This window comes from Palaemon carinicauda, chromosome 41 (assembly GCF_036898095.1).
Source record: "Palaemon carinicauda isolate YSFRI2023 chromosome 41, ASM3689809v2, whole genome shotgun sequence".
Taxonomy (NCBI): domain Eukaryota; kingdom Metazoa; phylum Arthropoda; class Malacostraca; order Decapoda; family Palaemonidae; genus Palaemon; species Palaemon carinicauda.
In genome coordinates, this window is record NC_090765.1 from 19,836,260 (window position 1) to 19,859,725 (window position 23,466).

The 23,466-nt window shown below is 37.8% G+C and overlaps 1 protein-coding gene across 3 annotated transcripts in view; it reads left to right on the top strand.

Annotated features, from left to right (window-relative positions):
- Positions 1-20,836, top strand: part of LOC137632263 (ATP-citrate synthase-like) — a 369,682-nt gene extending 348,846 nt beyond the window's left edge. For all 3 annotated transcript variants that reach the window (XM_068364154.1, XM_068364155.1, XM_068364156.1), the window contains 6 exons: positions 769-877; positions 1,131-1,327; positions 1,588-1,731; positions 10,929-11,125; positions 14,987-15,063; positions 19,326-20,836. In XM_068364154.1, coding sequence (XP_068220255.1) covers positions 769-877; positions 1,131-1,327; positions 1,588-1,731; positions 10,929-11,125; positions 14,987-15,063; positions 19,326-19,420 — 819 coding nt within the window. In that variant the 3' untranslated portion in view covers positions 19,421-20,836. The remainder of the gene's footprint in view (positions 1-768; positions 878-1,130; positions 1,328-1,587; positions 1,732-10,928; positions 11,126-14,986; positions 15,064-19,325) is intronic.
- Positions 20,837-23,466: the final 2,630 nt, after the last annotated feature.

Sequence of the window (23,466 nt, forward strand, 5' to 3'; positions counted from 1 at the left end):
CTTATCAAGACCCGAACTGCATTCACCGGTCGACCATGTCCACTCATCACCTTCCCAGCGTTCATCAACACTCACAGTAAAAAGAATAACAATCGTTAAAACGATAGTCCACTAATACACAAAGGAGGAGGAGGAGGCGCAAAAACACTATACAACCATCGGAGAGCCACTTAACTTAAATTAACACTATAGTAAACAAACAAAACAACAAAAATACTTTAACTTAAAAAGAAAAACAAGGCTGATTTAAATAAAACAAAGAAATAATTTTACGTTAACCTAATAATCATAGATCATTATAAGACTTTCAATTGTAAAATAAACAATTGTTGCTACAAAACCTTTCAATTAACAATCTTTTAATGGTACGAACCTGTGTGTACATTAAATAACTTTCTTTGGATAAGTGAAAGTATTTTATTATAACAGAACTAATTGTAATAATTCTTGATGCTATCTCACTATAGCAGATCAGCTGACTTATTAATATTGGAGAGTAGCGAGGGGGTTGAGGTTATGAGCAGCATACCTCACTTGATTATGTTGGACCTAAGTATTGTTCATCTTAAGAACGCACTCTTGAAACACATCTTGTTCTCAATTAGCCGAATTACTGTAGTTTTAATTTTTTATGAATAGCCAACCCCAGTCCCTTAATTTTTGAATGGTGTTTGCTTATGTGAGTCTTTTTTGAAGAAAGAATGTACCCTAGAGCGTATTTTGTATATAACATAAATATTACTATAATATTTGGCTTTTACATTTCAGGAGCTTGGCTTGATAAGAAAACCAGCATCATTTATGACATCTATTAGTGATGAAAGAGGCCAGGAACTCTTGTATGCAGGAATGCCTATATCTGCAGTATTGGAACAAGGTAAAAGTTTGACAAACATTTTTCACTCATTAAGAATAAATTAACTATCATAAGTAGGTGAAGTACATTAAAAGGTAATTGAATTAAGGAACCTCTTTTGTTGACAGAATTGAAATTACTAGAGAAGTGCTTGTAATATCTTTATAGCATAGAAAATTGGTATTGTATAGCTCATTCCTAAGAATGCTCTTAGCAAAGACCGTATTGACCTGAATCCTGTTTTTGTTTTACTAATAAATGTAACATTTTATAGGTTTGGGAATTGGAGGTACTTTGTCTCTGTTGTGGTTCCAACGTCGACTACCTCAGTATGCCACAACATTCCTTGAAATGTGCCTAATGATAACAGCTGATCATGGTCCAGCTGTCTCAGGTGCCCATAATACTATAGTTTGCACAAGAGCTGGTAAAGATCTTGTATCTTCCTTGGTATCTGGTTTACTGACCATTGTAAGTGTCTGTTTTACTTCTTGTTTTAATTATATATACATTATATATATACTTTGATCAGTATGATTAATTATTAATGCTTTCTTAAGTTATTTCCAATTGTGCATAGGCGAGAAATAACTACTTAAAAATTTTATTATTGTTACAGTATCAGTTTAACCAAACAATGGCTGTTGTAAACTCTCTGATATTTTACCTTTTCTTTTAATTCAGTATTTAATCTTAACTGTTAAAATACTCTAGAAATTTCTGTTCTTCAGGGTGATCGTTTTGGTGGTGCTTTGGATGGAGCTGCAAGACAGTTTAGTGAGGCCTTCGACAAGAATATGCTCCCTATGGAATTTGTCAATGATATGCGTAAGAAGGGTCAACTTATCATGGGCATTGGTCACAGAATTAAATCAGTAAGTACAGTAGTTCAATAGAGACTTACTGCTATTTCTAGTTATGTTATCAACTTATAGTTCAGTTTTTTCTCCTAATATACTGTGTGAAAATATGGTTGGCAGAATGCTTCTTTATCAAGGATTGTCCTTCTCTCAGGGATTAATGAATATGCTTACTTTAACACCAAATATCACACCTTTCCTTGTTCCATTATGTTAATGCTCATTAATAAAATATACCCTTTATTTTGCAATCACTAATATAAGCCATTAATTTACAAGAGCAATAGAGAGGCAAGATTAGAAGAAAAAAAGGGAATTGATTAGTTTGGGGAAAATTATCAGGTAATATGTTTATAAAAAGTAAGGCTAAAGAGCTAACCATATGAAAATGTGTAATTTTTACTGTCCAGTAACCTCATTATTCTCCGGTGCATGCACATAGTATATTACATTTTGCATAATACTACAGTGGCTCCCATTTTCCTTAAAATAAGGACTGAAGTGTCTTCATATAATTTTGTAACCACAGAATGAGCTAAATTACAAATACAGTAATGGGTTAGTATGAAAAAATTACTTAGTCTTATATGAGTACTGAATTGTACACTTGATTGAGTAAAAACTGTTGAAAGTATTACTGTAGTTGATTAGCATACCACATTTAAAGAGAATGAGAGAAAACCATAATGGATTAAAGTGTGAATGACTTCCAGAAGAATAAAGTCATGATTATTCGCAATTATTAAATTCTAAACAAATTATAATTCTTGATGCAAGCATGTTTCAAAGCTGGAAGCAGCAACCCAGATAAAAAATAAGGGATTCATGCACATTAAATGTAAAATATTCATAAGCTCTATTTAATTTGAATAAATTTCTGCCTTCATCTGTTTTATAATTTAAGAGCATAAGATTAGTTTACAAAATTCAAGGAAGTTAGGTGTTGGATGGAAATCTATGCTGTGCAGCACTTATAAATGACCATTTTTCAATATTAAACTTAGCCGGTGATCATATAAGCTGTCAGCTCTGCTGCCCGACAGAAAAACCTAAGGACAAAATACGCCAGCGATCGCTATACAGGTGGGGGTGTACATCAACTGCGCCATCTGTCGAGCAGGTACTCAAGTACTCCATGTCAACACAGAACCAATTTTCTCTCTGTCGTGCCACTGGCAAGACCTACTAAATACGCTGTTACTAACTGGATTTGTTTTCACAACTATTTGGTGAAGTACACTATTCTAGTTTTGAGCTTTCGCTATGCAGGGGTTTTATCTTCATCTCAAAACTTGAACTCGTTTTGGATAGATTTAATTATGGTGACAAAGAGAGTATGGACTCTCTTTCACTTTTAAATGGCCGACCCTTCCCTTAGACGGAAGTGTGTTTAGGTTTTTAGTAATTTTGCTTAACACGTTATAGATCTATATAATTTATATCTCTCCGCCTTTATTAGGCCTCTTCGATTAACTTTCCATTTATTATAAACATATAAAAATAAATTTTTATGTTTTGTTTATATGCGACCTTTCCTGATAGTAGGCGGTCCTAACTTGGAACCGAAGTTAATCAACGTTGAGCCCGTTATATCGTATTTAGCCTTTAAGAATTTAAAACTTTTTAAATTTAATGTTTTATGAAAGAATTTCTTTGATAGTCTCGTACTGTTTTCAAAGATGAACTAACGTTTAGTTTTTTAGACTACGCAGTTGTTGACGTTCAGGACGTTCAACATGCGCTCTATCGTTACGATAGAGAGAGAGTGTATCACGGTTTCACTTTGCAGTAAGAGTAAATCGATTCTGACGTTTCGTTCATTCTTTCTTAGCTTAAATGTTTTAAATTCTAAATTAAAGGAACTTTTTATTTGGTAAACCTTTCAGTTTTTTCCTTTAGCCAAATAACATGTTTTGACGATATATAATTGGGCTCTTCTCTCAGGTGCGAAATCAAGAGAGAAAGAGAGAGAGAGATAGAGACGGAGGGAGAGAGAGGAGAAAAAAACGTTCCGTTCAAGCGGGTAACGTTGTTCTCGTGTTTCTCTCCTCCCTAGTCGCTGTACGGGGAAGAAGGTAAAACGTTTCTAGGGTTTTATTCTTGTCCCCAGGCTATGTGCGGTGAGAGATTGTAAACGTAGTTTATTTGAACTAGTGTTTAGTCTCTTTCCCAGCCACTGAATTCTTTATCTTTATATATGTTTTCTGTTTTTGCTAGTATTAATGAGCTGCATTATACGACTGTTTTCGCAATTACTACCTTTTAATGAAGGGTAGAATTGCGTGTTTCAGGTAGAAATCAGTAAAAGTTTCGATTTCAGTGAAATAAGTGCAAAACAGAAAATCGAAGTGATAAAGTGATATGCGCAAAGTGTTACAGTGTTGCGTCCGAGGGTTCGTCTGTTCGTGCCTGTCGTTCACCTAGTCCGGGACCTCTTGCAAGCTCCCAAGCCCAGGGGAGAAGTAATGTCGAACGACTTATGGGTTCGTCAGGCCTTGATCAACGAACAGACGTTTTCCCTCCGTGGTTTCGGCCGTATCTACCCAAGATCGCCCCACCCACACAAAGACAAGAGAGCCCATTTACTTCTCGTCTGCGGAAGAGGTTTCTCGTAAGAAACCTTGGACCAAGGTCTCGCAGCTTATTAAGCGCAAGTCGGTCCCTTCCGCGCAAGTCCAACGGCCCAGGTGTAGCCACTGGGTCAGTTCGGACTCGCTGCAGTCTTCCGATGACTGCACACCTAAGAGAGGCAAAGTGGTACCGCAACAGGCAGTAACACCGTCTGTTGCCGCACCTGCTGCTGTAGACCCTAAGTGGTCTTTGCTACAGTCTATGCAGACACAGTTAGCATCTTTTATGCAGGAGTATCGTGCGGAGAAGGTTGACGCTGCACCCGTTAGCCTACAACCAACCACGGTTGTGCGTACAGTAGACGCTGACGCTACCTGCTCCCGCACTCCGCCTGTGAGAGTTCCACCACCCATGCGCAGTGTACCCTGCCAGCCGCATGTTGACGTTCACAGACGCACGCTACCCTCCGTTGACGTTCGCGAGTTACCACAACAACAGGAGGGTGGAGTTAAGTTGCTTTGTTTTGACGCTGTGCGTCAACCTCCGCAACCCACTGTGGTTACCGCTACTCGCCAGCAGCAGACTAGTCAGTCAGGAGTAGAGGCTTTGCTTCCCCACACAGCTATGGTTGTTGCCAGCTCACAGACTGTCAAGCAGTTACATGACGTTGCCTTCTGGTCTGCTACTAATGCACCAGTGCTGTATGTCCTCACGCACCTGTTGTGGTTGACAGTTCAGTTGTTGACAGTTCACAGACTGTCAAGCAGTTACATAACGTTGCCTTCTGGTCTGCTGCTAATGCACCAGTGAGACCCTCACTGAGATAACCTAGCTTTTATCTGACAAGGTTCCTGTAGATGAGAAAGTGCTGTTCTCCCTACTACTGATATTCCTTTGAGGAATCTGTCATTTGGAGAGGAGCCTTAAGCTGCTTAGCCTCCTATGGACTTTTAACTGCTGCTCCTCGTTCGCCTAACGTCAGAACTTACACTAGGCCTAACTACTTCGAAGCCGTTGTTGTTAAGCTAGTGCTCTCTCGCTCTCCTAGAGAGCGTTACGTTGGCTAGGCGACTGGTTTTTGCACCAGGAGGAGTTTTAGGGATACAGCCTTTGATTTCCCTTCTTTTAAACGGCTTATAGAGCGAGAGTCTGTTAGGACACGAGAGAAGTTCTCGGCTTGGGAGTTCATGCCTCTGCCCAGATAGACTTCTCAATTCTGGTACAGTGAACCCTCGTTTATCGCGGTAGATAGGTTCCAGACGCGGCCGCGATAGGTGAAAATCCGCGAAGTAGTAACACCATATTTACCTATTTATTTAACATGTATATTCAGACTTTTAAAACCTTCCCTTGTACGTAGTACTGTTAACAAACTACCCTTTAATGTACAGGACACTTAATGCATGTAATACAGTACCCTAAACTAAAACAGGCACAAATATTAAAGGCGACTTTATATCATGCGTTTCCTAAACACGCCAAAAAGCACGATAAAAAATGGCAACCAATGTTTTGTTTACGTTTATCTCTGATCCTAATGAAGAAACAAACGCATTTACACATCTGTTTATAGGTTAGTTTTTGCATCAATTATATTGATTATTCAGTACAGTATGTTGATTTGGTTATTACTAATATTTTACTTAATTTTTCTTAGGACTTCCAAATGAAATTTTTTTCTTTATGACGCCGCCTGAAACGACGGCGTCATAAAGTACGCTCTGTAAACAAACTAAGGAATTTAACCCGCATGATGAAAGTGATAAATAATGATATTACAGTAAAAGCTTTTATAAAATATGTTATTACAAATATTATTTACCGTATCTATATAAAATCATACATACGTAGCAAAGCAGGAAAACAATCTACGAGAGAGAGAGAGAGAGAGAGAGAGAGAGAGAGAGAGAGAGAGAGAGAGAGTTGTTTTACATACGTAAATGTAAATTTTAAAAAAAACAAAAATAGCCCCATTTCATATAAAATAGATTACAAATATTTTACTTTATCATATTACAGTAGTCTGTATAATACTGTAAAGTTCAGTACAGTATGTTGTTGTTAAAGTCGTGGCGATGAAATTCTCACGAAACAAAAACACGCCATTTGATTACAACAGCTGATTCATTCTCTCTCTCTCTCTCTCTCTCTCTCTCTCTCTCTCTCTCTCTCTCTCTCTTCGTGTTATACAATACTTACATTTAGATGAAGAAACTAAAATTAGTTTTCTTAGTGTCAATTAAATACGAAATGAAATAATTAGGCCGAGTCTACATCCATTTCAATCATAGCCAAAAATAGGGCATCCGATTTCATCAGCAAACCACTATTTTTTGGGAAATATCATTTTATTCTAGAAAATTGCCACTCTTTAAATAGTTAATTGCACATTAAGAAAGCGTGTACTTTTGTTTTTAAATTTCGGGTGTGTTTTAAAAATCGAGTATTGTTGACTTTTTTTTTTTTTTTACTTTTGGCTGTGATTAGATCAGCTGTCATCTAGCTGCCGCTCTTGAGTGTGTACGAATACACTAACAAAGTATCATTTATACCATTTCTTAACTTATTCAAACCGTCTACAGTATACAGTTGATATTACATAAGCACCAATGTGTTATAACCTATCAAATTTTTTTGTTTATTACATTTAAACCCCCCTCTCTCTCTCTCTCTCTCTCTCTCTCTCTCTCTCTCTCTCTCTCTCTCTCTCTCTCTCTCTCTCTCTCTCTGTGGGCTACTTTTCACTACCTCCCATTCCTTACCTCTCTCTATCTCTCTAACAAATGATATCTTTGTTGCTCCTCAAAGTTTCATTTATATTGAAAATCAATCATGATTCAATTTTCCTTACTTTCTCCAATCTCGCACCATCGGTCACATCGCGGTATTTTCGATATTTCCGGAAAATCCGCAATATATGTATAGACATGGGTTATGAAAAAAATCCGCGAAGTGGTGAATCCGCGATGGTCGAACCGTGAAGTAGCGAGGGTTCACTGTAGACTCGCCCTGGCGCCTAGCCAGGAGACGCTCCAAGTTGTTTACAGGTCAACTTCTCAACTTTTGTCGAGCCTTTGAAGTTTTGCTGTACTATTATGTCACACTAACAAGGCTTCCAGGGATGGTAAATGGTTCCGCCTCAGTCGCTAACCCCGTCTGTTGCCACACCTGCTCCCGTAGACCCTAAATGGGCTTTGCTGCAAGACATGCAGTCCAAGCTTGTGGCCTTGATAGAGGACTTAAATACGGAGAAGAACCTTCTGGCCAACAACCTTCCAAACAGTTGGTTGTGCGCCCTGTTGACGCTGAGGTATCCTACTCGCGTCTGCCAGTTGAGGTGGTTCCTCCACCGATGCCACCCAGTGTGGGTTGCCAGTCGCACGTTGACGTTAAGCGACGCTCGGAGGTGGTTGTTGACGTTTAGTGTGTCACTAGGAAGACGTTCAACAACCAGCAGAGGTGACTTGTTGTGACGCAGTGTGTCAACCTCAGCAACCCGGTAGGGTGTTGACTGCACAACCCAGACAGTCTAGACAGTTTCGGGTTGACGCTGTACTTCCTCGCGCACCCATGGTTGTTGACAGTTCACAGACTGTGCAGCAGTGCCATGATATTGCGTCCGGCTCCGTCACGCATCCACCAGTGCGACCGGATTCAGAGAGTCAGACGTTGCCCACTCCATTGCCGTTTCCTCATCAGTTTCGGATGAGGAACCCTCTGATGAGGACGTTGCTGAACAAGACGATCAACCCCCAGCCCTGCTATCCATCCAGAAGATGCTGAAGAAGGAACGCTGCCCAGTCAGGCTGTGGATGAGTCTGGTAGGGACACTGTCATCTGTGGATCAATTTGTGTCACTAGGAAGACTACACCTCCGTCCTCTTCTATACCATCTAGCTTTTCACTAGAAAAAGGACAAGACGCTAGAAGCGGTCTCGATCCCGGTTTCCGGAAAGATAAAGTCTGGTCTGACTTGGTGAAAGGACTATATCAACCTTAGAGAGGGTCTTCCCCTGACTGTTCAGACTCCCAACCACGTTCTCTTCTCGGACGCATCGGACGTAGGCTGGGGTGCGACATTAGACGGTAGGGAATGCTCGGGATTATGGAACTCGAGTCAAAGGACAATGCATTTCAACTGCAAGAAGCTACTGGCAGTACGTCTGACCTGGAAAAGCTTCAGGTCTCTCCTTCAAGGCAAAGTGGTGGAGGTGAACTCGGACAACACCACGGCTTTGGCGTACATCTCCAAGCAAGGAGGGACCTACTCTCTGACATGGTACGAGATCGCAAGGGACCTCCTCACCTGGTCAAAAGGTCTAGACATTTCACTAGTAACGAGGTTCATCCAAGGCAACTTGAATGTCATGGCAGATTGTCTCAGTCGGAAGGGACAAATAATTCCAACAGAATGGACCCTCCACAAGGATGTATGCAAGAGACTTTGGGCCACCTGGGGCCAGCCAACCATAGATCTCTTCGCAACCTCGATGACCAAGAGGCTCCCAATATTTTGCTCACCAATCCCGGACCCAGCAGCAGTTCATATAGATGCCTTTCTACTAGATTGGTCACATCTAGATCTATATGCATTCCCTCCGTTCAAGATTGTCAACAAGGTACTGCAGAAGTTCGCCTCTCACGAAGGGACAAGGTTGACGCTAGTTGCTTCCCTCTGGCCCGCGAGAGATTGGCTCACCGAGGTACTTCGATGGCTAGTAGACGTTCCCAGAACACTTCCCCTAAGGGTGGACCTTCTACGTCAGCCACGCGTAAAGAAGGTACACCAAGGCCTCCACGCTCTTTGTCTGACTGCCTTCAGACTATCGAAAGACTTTCGAGAGCTAGAGGCTTTTCGAAGGAGGCAACCAGAGCGATTGCTAGAGCAAGGAGAACATCCACCCTTAGAGTCTACCAATCGAAGTGGGAAATCTTCCGAAACTGGTGCAAGTCAGTATCCGTATCCTCGACCAGTACCTCTGTAACTCAAATAGCTGACTTTCTCTTATATCTGAGGAAAGAACGATCTCTTTCAGCTCCCACTATCAAGGGTTACAGAAGCATGTTGGCATCAGTCTTCTGTCACAGAGGCTTAGATCTTTCCAACAATAAAGATCTACAGGACCTCCTTAAGTCTTTTGAGACCACGAAGGAGCGTCGTTTGGTTACACCTGGTTGGAATTTAGACGTGGTACTAAGATTCCTTATGTCAGACAGGTTCGAACCGCTACAATCAGCCTCCCTGAAAGATCTCACCTTTAAGACTCTTTTCCTGATATGCTTAGCCACAGCTAAAAGAGTCAGTGAGATTCATGCCTTCAGCAAGAACATCGGATTCTCATCCGAAACGGCTACATGTTCTACAACTTGGTTTTCTAGCCAAACACGAGCTGCCTTCTCGGCCTTGACCAATATCGTTCGATATTCCAAACTTATCGTATGATTGGAAATGAACTAGAAAGAGTCTTATGTCCTGTAAGAGCTCTTAAGTTCTATTTAAAAACCTTTACGAGGCCCGTCTGAAGCTTTATGGTGTTCAGTTAAGAATCCATCTTTGCCTATGTCAAAGAATGCTTTATCCTATTTTATCAGACTGTTAATACGAGAAGCTCATTCCCATCTGAGTGAGGAAGACCAAGCTTTGCTGAAGGTAAGGACACACGAAGTTAGAGCTCTCGCAACTTCCGTGGCCTTTAAACAAAATAGATCTCTGCAAAGTATAATCGACGCAACCTATTGGAAAAGCAAATCAGTGTTCGCGTCTTTTTATCTTAAGAATGTCCAGTCTCTTTACGAGAACTGCTACACTCTGGGACCATTCGTAGCAACGAGTGCAGTAGTGGGTGAGGGCTCAACCACTACAATTCCCTAATTCCATAACCTTTTTTAATCTTTCTCTTGAAATGTTTTATTATTGTTTTTGGGTTGTCCGGAAGGCTAAGAAGCCTTTCGCATCCTACTTGATTTGGCGGGTGGTCAAAGTCATTTCTTGAGAAGCGCCTAGATTAGAGGTTTTGATGAGGTCCTTTAGTATGGGTTGCAACCCTTCATACTTCAGCTCCTAGGAGTCGCTCAGCATCCTATGAGGATCGCGAGGCTCAGTAAGGAAGACGTACTTAAAAAGGCAGAGTAATTGTTCAAGTCGACTTCCTTACCAGGTACTTATTTATTTTATGTTTGTTATTTTGAATAACTGCTAAAATGAAATACAAAATACTTAGCTCATAATAATGTCAACATGTAATGCTGGTCTCTACCCACCCCCCTGGGTGTGAATCAGCTTATATGATCACCGGCTAAGTTTAATATTGAAAAATGTTATTTTTATTAATAAAATAAATTTTTGAATATACTTACCCGGTGATCATATATTAAAGGACCCTCCCTTCCTCCCCAATAGAGACCCAGTGGGCCGAGGAGAAAATTGGTTCTGTGTTGACATGGAGTACTTGAGTACCTGCTCGACAGATGGCGCAGTTGATGTACACCCCCACCTGTATAGCGATCGCTGGCGTATTTTGTCCTTAGGTTTTTCTGTCGGGCAGCAGAGCTGACAGCTTATATGATCACCGGGTAAGTATATTCAAAAATTTATTTTATTAATAAAAATAACATATTAATAATGTTTTTATTTCTAACAGTTGAATAACCCAGACAAGAGAGTTGAAATCATCAAGAATTATGTGAAGACCAATTTCCCATCAACACCCTTATTGGATTATGCCTTGCAAGTGGAGAAGATTACTACAAGCAAAAAGCCAAATTTGATTCTTAATGTTGATGGTGTAATTGGTGTGGCCTTTGTAGACCTTTTAAGGCACTCAGGATCTTTCACTCCGTAAGTAATAGGAGCTTTTTGTTTGATATAATTGTCATAATGATTATTTTAGCCAGCATTATTGTTTTTAGCTTATTCCCATTGTGTGATTAAACACAAAATGAGTTTTCTTCACTCTTCTTTATTTTTTTTCTGAACTACAATCCACTTCTTTTAAAGTTTACTGGCCAATTCTTTCCATATCTATTGCTTTTCTGAGCAACTGTTCCTTAATCCTTTTATCATTCGTCCAAACCATCTAGATATTTGAAACCTATCTATCTTACAACCTCTGGACACTACGCATCTTCCGTTTCCTCATTTATAGTATGATCTGCCCACCATACCATGGTCATGAGTGTTTGAAGTAATTGTCATAATGATTATTTTAGTCAGCAATATTGTTTTGAGTCTTTAAGAATATAATACTGCAAATGAGAAGGTATACACATAAAGTTGTTGGAAAGAAAACTATGAACTAGTAAATGATAAATTTATTTAAAAAATCACTACATTACACTGAATATAACACATCTAAAAGTGTAAAATCATCAATGAAACCATGAATGTATATAGACGTGGTCCTAGGACTGGGCAGTGGAGTAACAAACTTTTTGCAACTACTCGACCTTCCCCACTACATGCTTTCTCTATACCATGCTGCTTTTCACACAAAAAAGAAACAAAAAATGAGTTGAAAGTAAAATTAGGGACAATACTGAACTACGATATACAGAAACCTAATGTTACGTTATATAATATGGTTTTTACACACATTCTCCTTCCAATTCCAAATGATAGGAATGTAGTAGCAATAAATACATCCCCATGGCAAATATCCTGAAAATAAATACTTTTGTAAGTAAATGAGTACAGCAATCTGTTACATAACTACTTTTATCTCAAAAGCAGTAAATCTTTAATTAAGGGAATATTCTTATGCTTAGCCATTGGCAGCTTCCCTAAAACCTTAGCCTATTCTTGCAATTTAATTGATTTAATACTCCCGTGTACCTTACGGGACTGAATTGCTAGATATAGTTCCACAATATTGTATGATTTTTCTAATTATTTCTACATTCTAAAGAAAATATTGTATTAAACTGGAATACAAAGGCTACCATACTAAACTTCTCTGAAGGTTTATCTAGATAAGCTAACTATTGGTATTGAAAAAATTGTTTGAATTACGGATAGGGTTCGTATAACTATTCAGCCTTATGGTGGATAGAAAGAAAGCAGAGGAAAAAGTAAAATCATAAAATTTTCCCTGTAGTTTTGAGAAAAGGATGCCGGATAAAAATTCTGAATGTAATAGAAAGTGTATCTAGAGGTCTTCTGGTTTATAAAATATACATAACTAAGATATTTTTGATGTCCAAAATGTATTAGAAAAGCAAATGGCGAAAGGAGGAAGTAAATTTTTTTTATTGTTATTGTGATAGATGGGCAGGTCTTGGAATTACAGCCTTTCTGTTACCTTGGGGAACTGGCTGAACTGGTAATGGGAAGCAGGAACTGAGAGGGTAGTAAGCTAAAAGGTAGCTGCACTATTGGAGAGAGAGAGAGAGAGAGAGAGAGAGAGAGAGAGAGAGATAGAGAGAGAGAGAGAGAGAGAGAGAGAGAGAGAGAGAGAGAGAGAGAGCCTTTCTGTTACCTTGGGGAACTGGCTGAACTGGTAATGGGAAGCAGGAACTGAGAGGGGGTAGTAAGCTAAAAGGTAGCTGCACTATTGGAGAGAGAGAGAGAGAGAGAGAGAGAGAGAGAGAGAGAGGAGAGAGAGAGAGAGAGAGAGAGAGAGAGAGAGAGAGAGAGCGCCTTTCTGTTACCTTGGGGAACTGGCTGAACTGGTAATGGGAAGCAGGAACTGAGAGGGTAGTAAGCTAAAGGTAGCTGCACTATTGGAGAGAGAGAGAGAGAGAGAGAGCGCGCCTTTCTGTTACCTTGGGGAACTGGCTGAACTGGTAATGGGAAGCAAGAACTGAGAGGGTAGTAAGCTAAAAGGTAGCTGCACTATTGGAGAGAGAGAGAGAGAGAGAGAGAGAGAGAGAGAGAGAGAGAGAGAGAGGAGAGAGAGAGAGAGAGAGTGCCTTTCTGTTACCTTGGGGAACTGGCTGAACTGGTAATGGGAAGCAGGAACTGAGAGGGTAGTAAGCTAAAAGGTAGCTGCACTATTGGAGAGAGAGAGAGAGAGAGAGAGAGAGAGAGAGAGAGAGAGAGAGGAGAGAGAGAGAGAGAGAGAGAGAGAGAGAGAGAGAGCCTTTCTGTTACCTTGGGGAACTGGCTTGAACTGGTAATGGGAAGCAGGAACTGAGAGGGTAGTAAGCTAAAAGGTAGCTGCACTATTGGGGAGAGAGAGAGAGAGAGAGAGAGAGAGAGAGAGAGAGAGAGAGAGAGAGAGAGAGAGAGAGAGAGAGAGAGAGCCTTTCTGTTACCTTGGGGAACTGGCTGAACTGGTAATGGGAAGCAGGAACTGAGAGGGTAGTAGTAAGCTAAAAGGTAGCTGCACTATTGGAGAGAGAGAGAGAGAGAGAGAGAGAGAGAGAGAGAGAGAGAGAGAGAGAGAGAGAGCGAGCTGGTGAATAAAAATGTCCCATTAGTAAAGAAAGCAAAAACTACAATTGGTTCATTAGACTTATGGTGTTATATGGGGCTGAAAAACAGGCTATGACAAGGAAAATAGAGATGAACTTATAATGGTGTGGCTGTAGAAATCCAACATTCATGGCCATGGTATGGTGGGCAGATCATACTATAAATAAGGAAATGGCAGATGCGCAGTGTCCAGAAGCTGTAAGATAGATAGGTTTCAAATATCTAGATAGTTTGGACGAATGAAACAAGGATTAAGGAACAGTTGGTCAGAAAAGCAATAGATATGGAAAGAATTGCCCAGTAATCTTTAAAAAAGTGTATTGTGGTTCAGAGAAAAATAATATAGAAGAGTGAAGAAAACTCATTTTGTGTTTAATCCCATAATGGGAACAAGCTAATGTAAAATTTTAGAGAGAGGACATTGGCTTAACCTATCCACCAATATGAATTTTGAAATTCCTCTGAGTTCTGAGTAAATGGACATATTTTCCATTAGGATTCTTAGGTACCTTCAATTACTTGAAATTTGCACTTCTTTAATACCTCCAAGGCTTCCATAACTGAGCAACCCCAGTGTATTCCAAGCCCCTGGGTAACTAATTATATTTTCCCAATCAATGTATTGAAGTCTGGTGCCTGACAGCAAAAGCAAAGCTTATTGAATATACTGTACTTATGTGAATTTACATTACAAGTGAACACAAAATTACTACATAATGATTAAAAGAGGAATTGATTATAGTAGATATTTCTAGATAAAGTACAAAACTGCATTTACTATTAAGATAGCTGACAGCTTAATATAAAGCCCCAGCACTTTTAAAATCAATGGCAAATCTACAAAATTTTAAGCAAATTTAGAAGTCATAGTAGTAGGTACTGTACTGTACATTAAAAGGGGAAAATTATTAGAAATCTTGGTATGCCAAATTTCTTATTCCTATTAAATTAAATTGAATTGAATTAAATTAGAATATTTATTTATGGTCCGTATTAATTATCCTGAATATTTACTCATTTTTTTTACGTTATCCTGGAAATTGCTTTGTAGGATTCCATTTCATTGTAATCCTATTAATTTTTTTTCTCTATACATCCATAATTATGTTACTTGACAAACAAACACTTTTCTATAATGTACACTATATACTTCAATACAACAGTACATTTCTTGCAATATTAGTTTACGTATACTGTACTGTACTATCCAGTTCAGTCATACTAATTTTGAATTTCTTATTCAAGAGTACTGTACATAGTATGTGATTGTCAATAAATACTTTACAGGGAGGAGGCTGAAGAGTATATCAATATTGGCACTATAAATGGTCTCTTCGTTCTTGGTCGATCAATGGGCTTCATTGGTAAGTATATAAAATTTATCCCAATATTTGTTATGATTCTATATATTTATAAAGTTTTTGTAAAGTATTTGAATTTCATAAATCTGTCACTCACATTTTACAATGTTTTCCTTTTAATTCCACATTGTATTGTGAATCACCACATTATATTGTTAATCAAGTTACAGTATTTACAATAAAGTGATTTTGATGAAGGAAACATCCATTTTTGGGGAGGTAATGTGTGGTCTACAAGGACTTTCCTGTAAAAGGCTACAATAGGGAATCCAGTACAACATGATATACCAAAGAACTATTGTCTTCCCTGCTCTAGTGCTAATGTGTCAATGAGTAAAGCACGGACTTAGTGGGAAAAAGGGGGATCCTCTACTCAGGTGCTATTGATCTTGACACAGCACCTCCAATACTGAAATCATCTGGCTATCGATGTTACATTCTCACTGAGAACCATCACTACTACTGGAAACAATGCTATTTGTACACTAACGTGCAGCCAGGTACCATCTTCCATTTCCAAGTGAGAATCAATTGTCACTCCACTGCACAAGACTAGGGATAAGGGAGGGTCCTGGAGACCCCACAGCACCTCACAAAAATATGTTTTTCCTTCATCAAAACCACTTTTTAAGGTAAATGTGCTGTGCGGTCTTCAGGGACTAATACCAGAGCAGTAACTGAGTAGACTTGTGTACCATGAAGTACAACCATCAACAACCGAGAAAACAACATAGTCATATGGGTATAGGTGTGAAGAAAAACTAACAAGTCGGACACTCGTCACATAAGGGAAAACTCTGGAGAAGAGCTAGATGCATGTCATTATGCTTTTATTGAAGGGCCTTGATGATGTAGCCCTTCTATCCAGTTTCCCCTTGTAGGAATCACGAACAATCCAAGTACCATAAATGCATGTCATACCATATGTATTTGTTTCAGGAAGTGTCTTATAAATACCCTATGCCCAGACCAACCCATGAAGCTCTTGAGTTTCGTGGATGGAGAGAGGAACAGCTTTCTCAATAAGGTAGGTCATTCGAATACAGATAGCCCCTGTTGAAAGGGACTTATTAGTTTGGGTATTTTAAAGCAGATATAATTGCATGGTAGACACCAGGCAGAGTTTACCATCTCATTATCCTAAATTTGTAACATAAAGAGGATCCCACTTCTGAAGAGGCTTTTTGTTTTGCCTAAAAACAGAAGAGACTGAGTCAGGATTAGAAGACTACCAGGAATGATGATAAACTACTGATTCCTTTGAAAAGCTGCAAGCTTACTGACTCTTGCTCCTGAGACAAACTATGAGAAAATAGTTTTCTGTAATTTTTTAAAAGAAATGGAGAAGTATCTAAATTTACCAAAATCTTAAGCACTCTATCCAGAAACCAAGACACTGAAGGGAGTGGTGGAGATGGTTGTTATAGGGAAAAAGACTGTGATCTTCTTGTGAAACATTTCCACTTCTAAATCCACTCAAAAAGCTCGCTTGAGAGGTTCTGTCAATGCCGATTTGCATGACAAAATTATTGATGGTTTAAGTTTCTTTATGAAAGAGGTGAACCAGAAAGGAAGCCAAGAAGTCCCGGGTTATCTGGTTATCAGGAAGGCTATCCATGCCTTCCACATTGACTAGCATTGTCTATTGGAAGATGACCTCTTACAGCTGATAAAACATGTCATGTTGTGAACTGAGAATATATGAGAGAGAAAATCCAAGCATAAAGGTTATTGGTAATAGAGGAGGAAGAGAAGGTAATTCTACTCCCTACTTTCTGAGACGTGTGCTGACTGAAGAGGGTGTAACTTCGGTTTCAAAAGCTTGAGCAGTTGATACCACAGGCAGTTCTACCAATGTGGAGCTTCTAGTACAGCTGTCTGTGAAAAGACCTGAAGGATATTTGAAGCCTTTGAAATCAAACTCATTAGAGGAAACAGATAAATTGATGACTATCTGTTCTAGTCCAGATTCAAAGCATCTCTTGTCACTACCTGAGAATCCACAGTCAGAGCTATGTATAGTGGAAGTCTGTGGTTCTATTTTGTTGCTAACAGATCTATTTGAAAATCCAGAATAGTCTGCTCTGGAATTTTAAGAACCTACCTTTCTGTATGACTCCTTTTTTTTCAACATTTTGGTTACAATGGAGTCAAGTTCTAGGTTTCTGATCTGATAGAAGTAGTGTCATGGAGGTGGTTTTGAAATCCACAACCAACTCAGACCTTTATGAAACTATATAAGTTCTGTCCTCATCGAAAAAAGTCCAGCTTTCTTGAAATTGATGGAGATGACCCCAACCTGAAGACTTTCATTGATGAGGCCCTCTCCCTCTACGAGACTGACCAGCCCCTTATTTCCCCTTGTGTTCCTCCAGATACCCTTTTCCTCGGAAAAAAATCCCCATGGACCTAGGATTTGGGATTGCCTGAGCAGGATGACTTCATTGCCTACTTAGCTGTAGGATGAGGATTGGGATGATTGTATTGTATGGGGCTGGTCTCTTTCCTGATAGCTTTTGGCACTGATATGGTACCTACTGCAGACTGAAGCTTTGTGAAAGAAGGGCTTCTTATTTTTTAGGTAGGGCCAAAAAACTTTCCTCTATTTTTCTGGAAGTGAAGTAACCACTGCCTCTGCATTAACTTTAGCTCGTTTACATAGAGGGCCACTATATAAAAACTCCTCTACCTCGACCTTCTTCAGATCTCAAATTAATTTTGACAAAGTTCTGTAAAGGTATATAGAGTAATTTTGTTGCTGCCGAGAGGGTAGACTCGGATCCCCCCTGCAGATCCCACTTCCAAAGAGGACATGACTGGCACTACATTTACTGTAGTTGTTACACTTGACATTAAGTAGAATATGACTGATATATTATTACATTATACCTTTTTTAATTTATGAAAGGTAAACCAAATTGCACAAAAACTACCTAGTGAATTGGAAGTTAAAATCAATGATCTTCTAAGCTTTATAATCAAGCACTGTAAAATAAAAGCAATAAAATTATCATGCATTAGTAACAGCCTAGCAAACTGTCTAAAGCCAGGGGTAGCACCAAAAAGGAGACCTAGCAAAGACTGAAATCTCCTATGAGAGCTACCAAAGTAAAAATGGCTCCTCTTCAGGGTCTAAATTGTTCTTCAACCCAAAATCTACAACTTGAAAAAGGGCCTGGTCCACCACGACAACTCTCCCAAAACCCCTCACTGCTGAATCTAATGCTGTTGGGCAGATAAGATCCCTGAGTTCCTTACTTGATACTAACCGCCATTGAGCCGCCACTACTAAAACTCTTTCCAAAGAAAAATTTCTGAACAAATTGAGAGATTTAGCTCTAGTTCTAATCATTATTATTATTATTATTTTAATTTTTATTGTTATTATTATCATTAATTATTACTAGCTAAGCTACAACCCTATTTGGAAAAGCAGAATACTATAACGCCAAGGGCGCCAACATGGAAAGATAGCCCAATGAGGAAAGGAACTAAATAAACTACAAGAGAAGTAATGAACAAATTAGAATAAAATATTTCAAGAATAGTAACATCAAAATAAACCTTTCATATATAAACTATAAAAACTTCAAAAAAAAAAAAAAAAAAAAGAGAGAAAGAGAATTAAAGTAGAATAGTGTACCCCAGTGTACCCTCAAGCAAGAGAGACTAACCAAAGAGAGTGGGAGACCATAGTACAGAGGCTATGTTACTAGAGAACAATGGTTTGATTTTGGAGTGTCCTTCTAGAAGAGCTGCTCACCATAGCTAAAGAGTAGCTTCTACCTATCAAGAGGAAAGTACCCACTGAACAATTACTCTGCATTAGTTAACCCCTTGAGTGAAGAAGAATTGTTTGGTAATCTGTGTTGTAAGGTGTATAAAGGCAGAGAAGCATGTGGATAGAATAGGCCAGATTATTCGGTGTATGTATAGGCAAAGGTCAATGAGCTGTAATGAGAGAGAGGGATCCAATGTATTACTGTCTGCCCAGTCAAAGGACCCAATAACTCTCTAGTGGTAGTATCTCAATGGGTGGCTGTTGCCCTGGCCAATCTACTACTTACTGTATATAGATTAATGAATTTATGCATTTCATATACAATACAGTACAGTACTCCTTTTCCTTTTTCCTTCATTCTTCTTTGCATTTATCACTCATGGACATTTTATATACTTAATTGAAGACTTGCTAGGGAAATTCGTACTGTTTTTTGTCTGATGTTTATTTCCTTTCTTTAATTAATATTCTTTTTACTTCACAGGCCATTACTTGGATCAGAAGCGCCTCAAACAAGGTCTCTATCGTCACCCCTGGGATGACATTTCCTATGTTATGCCTGAGCATTATTCAACCTAGAAGTATTGCACCTTTTATCATAACAGAGCCATCATGTATCAATAGATATGATTGTTGTACTGTATAGTCGTTATATGTGCCACAAGAAATGGTGTATGAAAAAATATCCTGTAGGTAAAGTCAGTACAGTATAGCAATTAATTCATTTATTATCAGTTTTATGTCACTTGTTTTATTTCTATTTTTTTTTAGATTAAGGATGTTTAGCACAAACAAGTTTTAAATGTACATTTTCATTAGTTTCACATGGGAAAGGTAGTGTATCCTGTTTTATATTTCAGTGATGCCTTCTACATCTTGGCTCTCTGTTAGGTTATTTACTTTCAGTTAAAGAGTAACTAATTTTAATTTTGATTTCATAGTCACCTTTTTATTCTATAATCTATTTTGTAATTATAGGTTATCCAAAACCAATTTTTAGCACGGTATAGTAGCATACTTCATAATTTTGAAGAGTATTTTAAGCTGGGCTTGAAAATTAGAGTGAACTGTGAATTGCTGTGAGATTGGTGTATGGGCAAACTCTGAGGTGTAGACAATATCAATATAGTCTGTGATGCAAAGTTAATTCAATATGTTAGATAGTTGAAGTTAGTCAAAGCTGAATAGTAAACTGTATTTTTGTGGCAAACCTATTTTCATCCTTGCAGGATAATTAGCTATATTTTTGTGGTGCAGTGTTTTAAGGGTATCATGAAAATTGTCATCCAAATATGCATTATTTTCTCATAAATACCAGGTTTTTGGGACAGCACAAATGGTTGTCCTTGATGTAAACTTCTCGCTGCCTTACTTGTATTTTACACCATAAAGTATTATCTGGTATTTTCAGTTGCCCTGACAGCATTTGAAACAGATGCTTAGGATGTTCCTGGTCAATTTATTGTACCTTGCTGTATGCATTGTGAGCGCACAGTAAAAGGCAGGTCTCCACCAACTTCATGATATTGTGAAGACAAAATTTGATCTTATCCTACTTGGGTTTGTGGGTGTAAGTGTAATGCACTTATTAGTTAGATATTTGCACTCAGTCCCTCCAGTCAGTGCTTTAGGAAAATTTCAATATCAGTATGTTTATCAAAGCTAGTCATCGAATATCAAGTGTACTGTATTATGGTTTACCTGGAAAGTAGCTTAATTTCTGTAGTAATTATGAACACAAATACTCATTAGGTGACTTCCTCATTTCAAGAGTTGTTAAAACAAGATAAGCTCGCATGGTACTGCTCATTTTAATCCATTTTTAATACATTCCATAATCAGTTAAACTATAACGGTTGTGTAAAAATTTGCTGGTTACACACATTGTTTTTTTGAAAGAGACAATTATTTGTCCTAGTTATCCTAATTTTCATACTTGTATTTGTATATGTGTGACAGTTCAAGTGGAAATAAAGTGATTTAGTTTTTTAGGGATATTTTGTTTTATTTTACTTACCCTAAAGTGTTCCTTTAATATATCTTTAACCCAACTGTTTTATCTATAAATTTAGAATTAAGTAATATGTGCTTATGTTAAACCCATCTTCCAAAGATAGATATATGAAAAATGTTCCTCAATAGACAAACCCCTATTCTTGTCAGTGACATTTAATGAATGAAATTAGCAAAAAGGGGCAACACTGGTGTCTACTTTAATATTTCACAAAGACTATGAGTCTGTTATATTGAAAGATTAGGTCCATGTTGATGAGTTGATTCTCAAAAGTGTTGAAGTCTATGCATAAACGCTGATGAGAAGGTTGTAGGACGGCCCATAGAATTAATGAATATACTATGAGATTTGCAGCACTGGTGTAAGACCCGTCAGCAGTCATGGCAGTATACAATAGTGCAGTAATAAAATTAGATTTATTTGCAAAAAAATAATATATTAATTGAAACCTCATGTCAAGCACATAGTACTTAAATGTAATAGTTATGCATAAAAGTCAACAAACTACAATTTCTTATATGGCAATCAAACCAACCAATTAAAAAACTTAGTTTACTGGTGTTAAAGGAAGGTAGTCAATCGGCAGAAACTAGACAAAGAAACACCCAGTAGAGTACTGGCTTTAGTAAACTTGAAAACATCAAAACAAATTTTATATATTAAGTAATTTCACTACCTACCTACGAGTCACAGTTATCTTTTGAAGCAAGAGCTACTCGATGAATAATAAAAAAAATAAAATCAGTAATTGTATTGCTGTATTTACCTGTTATTACTTTTCCCTTGACAGAGGGAAAAGATGACAGAAAAATTTTCTATTTAGTTTAAAACTCTGTTCCCAAATGTAAGAGCAGACGTAAAAATTAAGTGAATATACTCGCATCTTACCTAGTTCAGTATTCTTAACCTCATTTTTCTTAAATCACCAAAAACCAGTGATTAAAAATGGCAACACTACAGTATAACGGGATGGTGAGCAAATTTACCTGCATCTGGTAATTACAATATTAAAATATTGTAATAATTAAGAAATTATATCAATGAAATTACCCAAGTTTCCTGTACTGAATACCACACTATCTTGCACGGAGGAGCAGTGGCAATCAGCATCAAGTTGAGATTGAATTATAATGACAACACATAGATAGAAACCAATTCCAATTACCACCTCTCTATGTTTGATAGAGAGAAATGCATTACAGCTGTCTCTATCAACCCAACAAACACCATGTATAGAGTTAACGAACTAAAGATGTAAAATTATCCTGTCAAGGAACTTTACAAAGAAAAGATTCACTTCTTTAAACCTTTAAATACAAATACAAACTTAAGTCTAGTGCAAAATAAGAAAGTTATTTTAGAATATCCTCTGCTACTAAAGTTCCAAGGAACCAAAATTGACCAAAATCATATTTTTCCTCAGACAATGAGTTTGAAATACTGAACTACCTTCATTATGTTACATTAAGTATTTTCTCAAAACTTCATTTCAGGTAAAGTTAGGCATACTACCCCTATTATTATCATGAACTTTTACTTTCAAAAGAAGTACTGTACAGTAAACATAATCTATCCACTTGACTACAAGCATCAATAATAAGTTTCTTCAAGCAGAAAGATACAGCATTTTTTTTTTACAGAGGCCATGATGGAATGTGTATGCCATAGAAAAGATTCCTAACAAAACTCATTTATAATTCTAGCACCCTAACTGGACACAATATCATTTTTTTTTCTCTCATAAATTGTTTCAGAATGTGAAAGCGACATGGTAAATTTTCAACTTTTGTCTTCTCTGGGTTACTAAGGATGCTAATAACATTAATACTGTAATGATGATAAAAAAAAGCATTGATTATAGTAATTAAGTTAATAATAGATGATAGGAATAAAAATTGTGACAGATTATAATAATTGGCCCAACCACATTTCATGCAGATAAAATTCATCTCCTCTTGTGTGACCAATTTGTAACACCCCTCTGGTGGTGACATTGAAAAGTAGGCCTATTTCTCACTAGCTCTCTCTCTCTCTCTCAATCCTAATACCTCAGTCTACCTTAACACCTTGTGAGTGAAGGACTATACACCAAGTTATGAAGACAGAGTAAGGTAAGAAATATCTTCACTGATAATTTTAGAATATATTTAGAACAAATGTAAATTAATTTTTAGTTATTTATTAATTAGATGAACGCTGTTTACTGAATATATTGAAAATGAGTGAGAAATTTAGATATTTTTCCTCATTTAAGAAGAGACGGTATGTATAAAGTATTAGTATTCAGATGGTATGAGAGATTGAGAGTGATAACTAATCTTGTCTTAATTATGCTCGTAAGAAGTGTGAGCGAGAGAGAGGCACCTACTTCTCAATTTGAAATGGCCTTTCTCTTCTCAATTTATTTCTCTCAAATAATTCTTGAAAGCATAAAGCTTTAGGCATATTGGGAACGTTAGACAATCAGAGTTGTGGGAATAGAGTGGTAATGGCAAAAATCTGGTTTAAGGGTAACTATAAGTTACGAATTTATAAGCCAGGAGGTCTGCATCAACATTATTATGGTTATATTTGGTATTTGTTCATTAATTTGTACTGTAGTCCTATTATA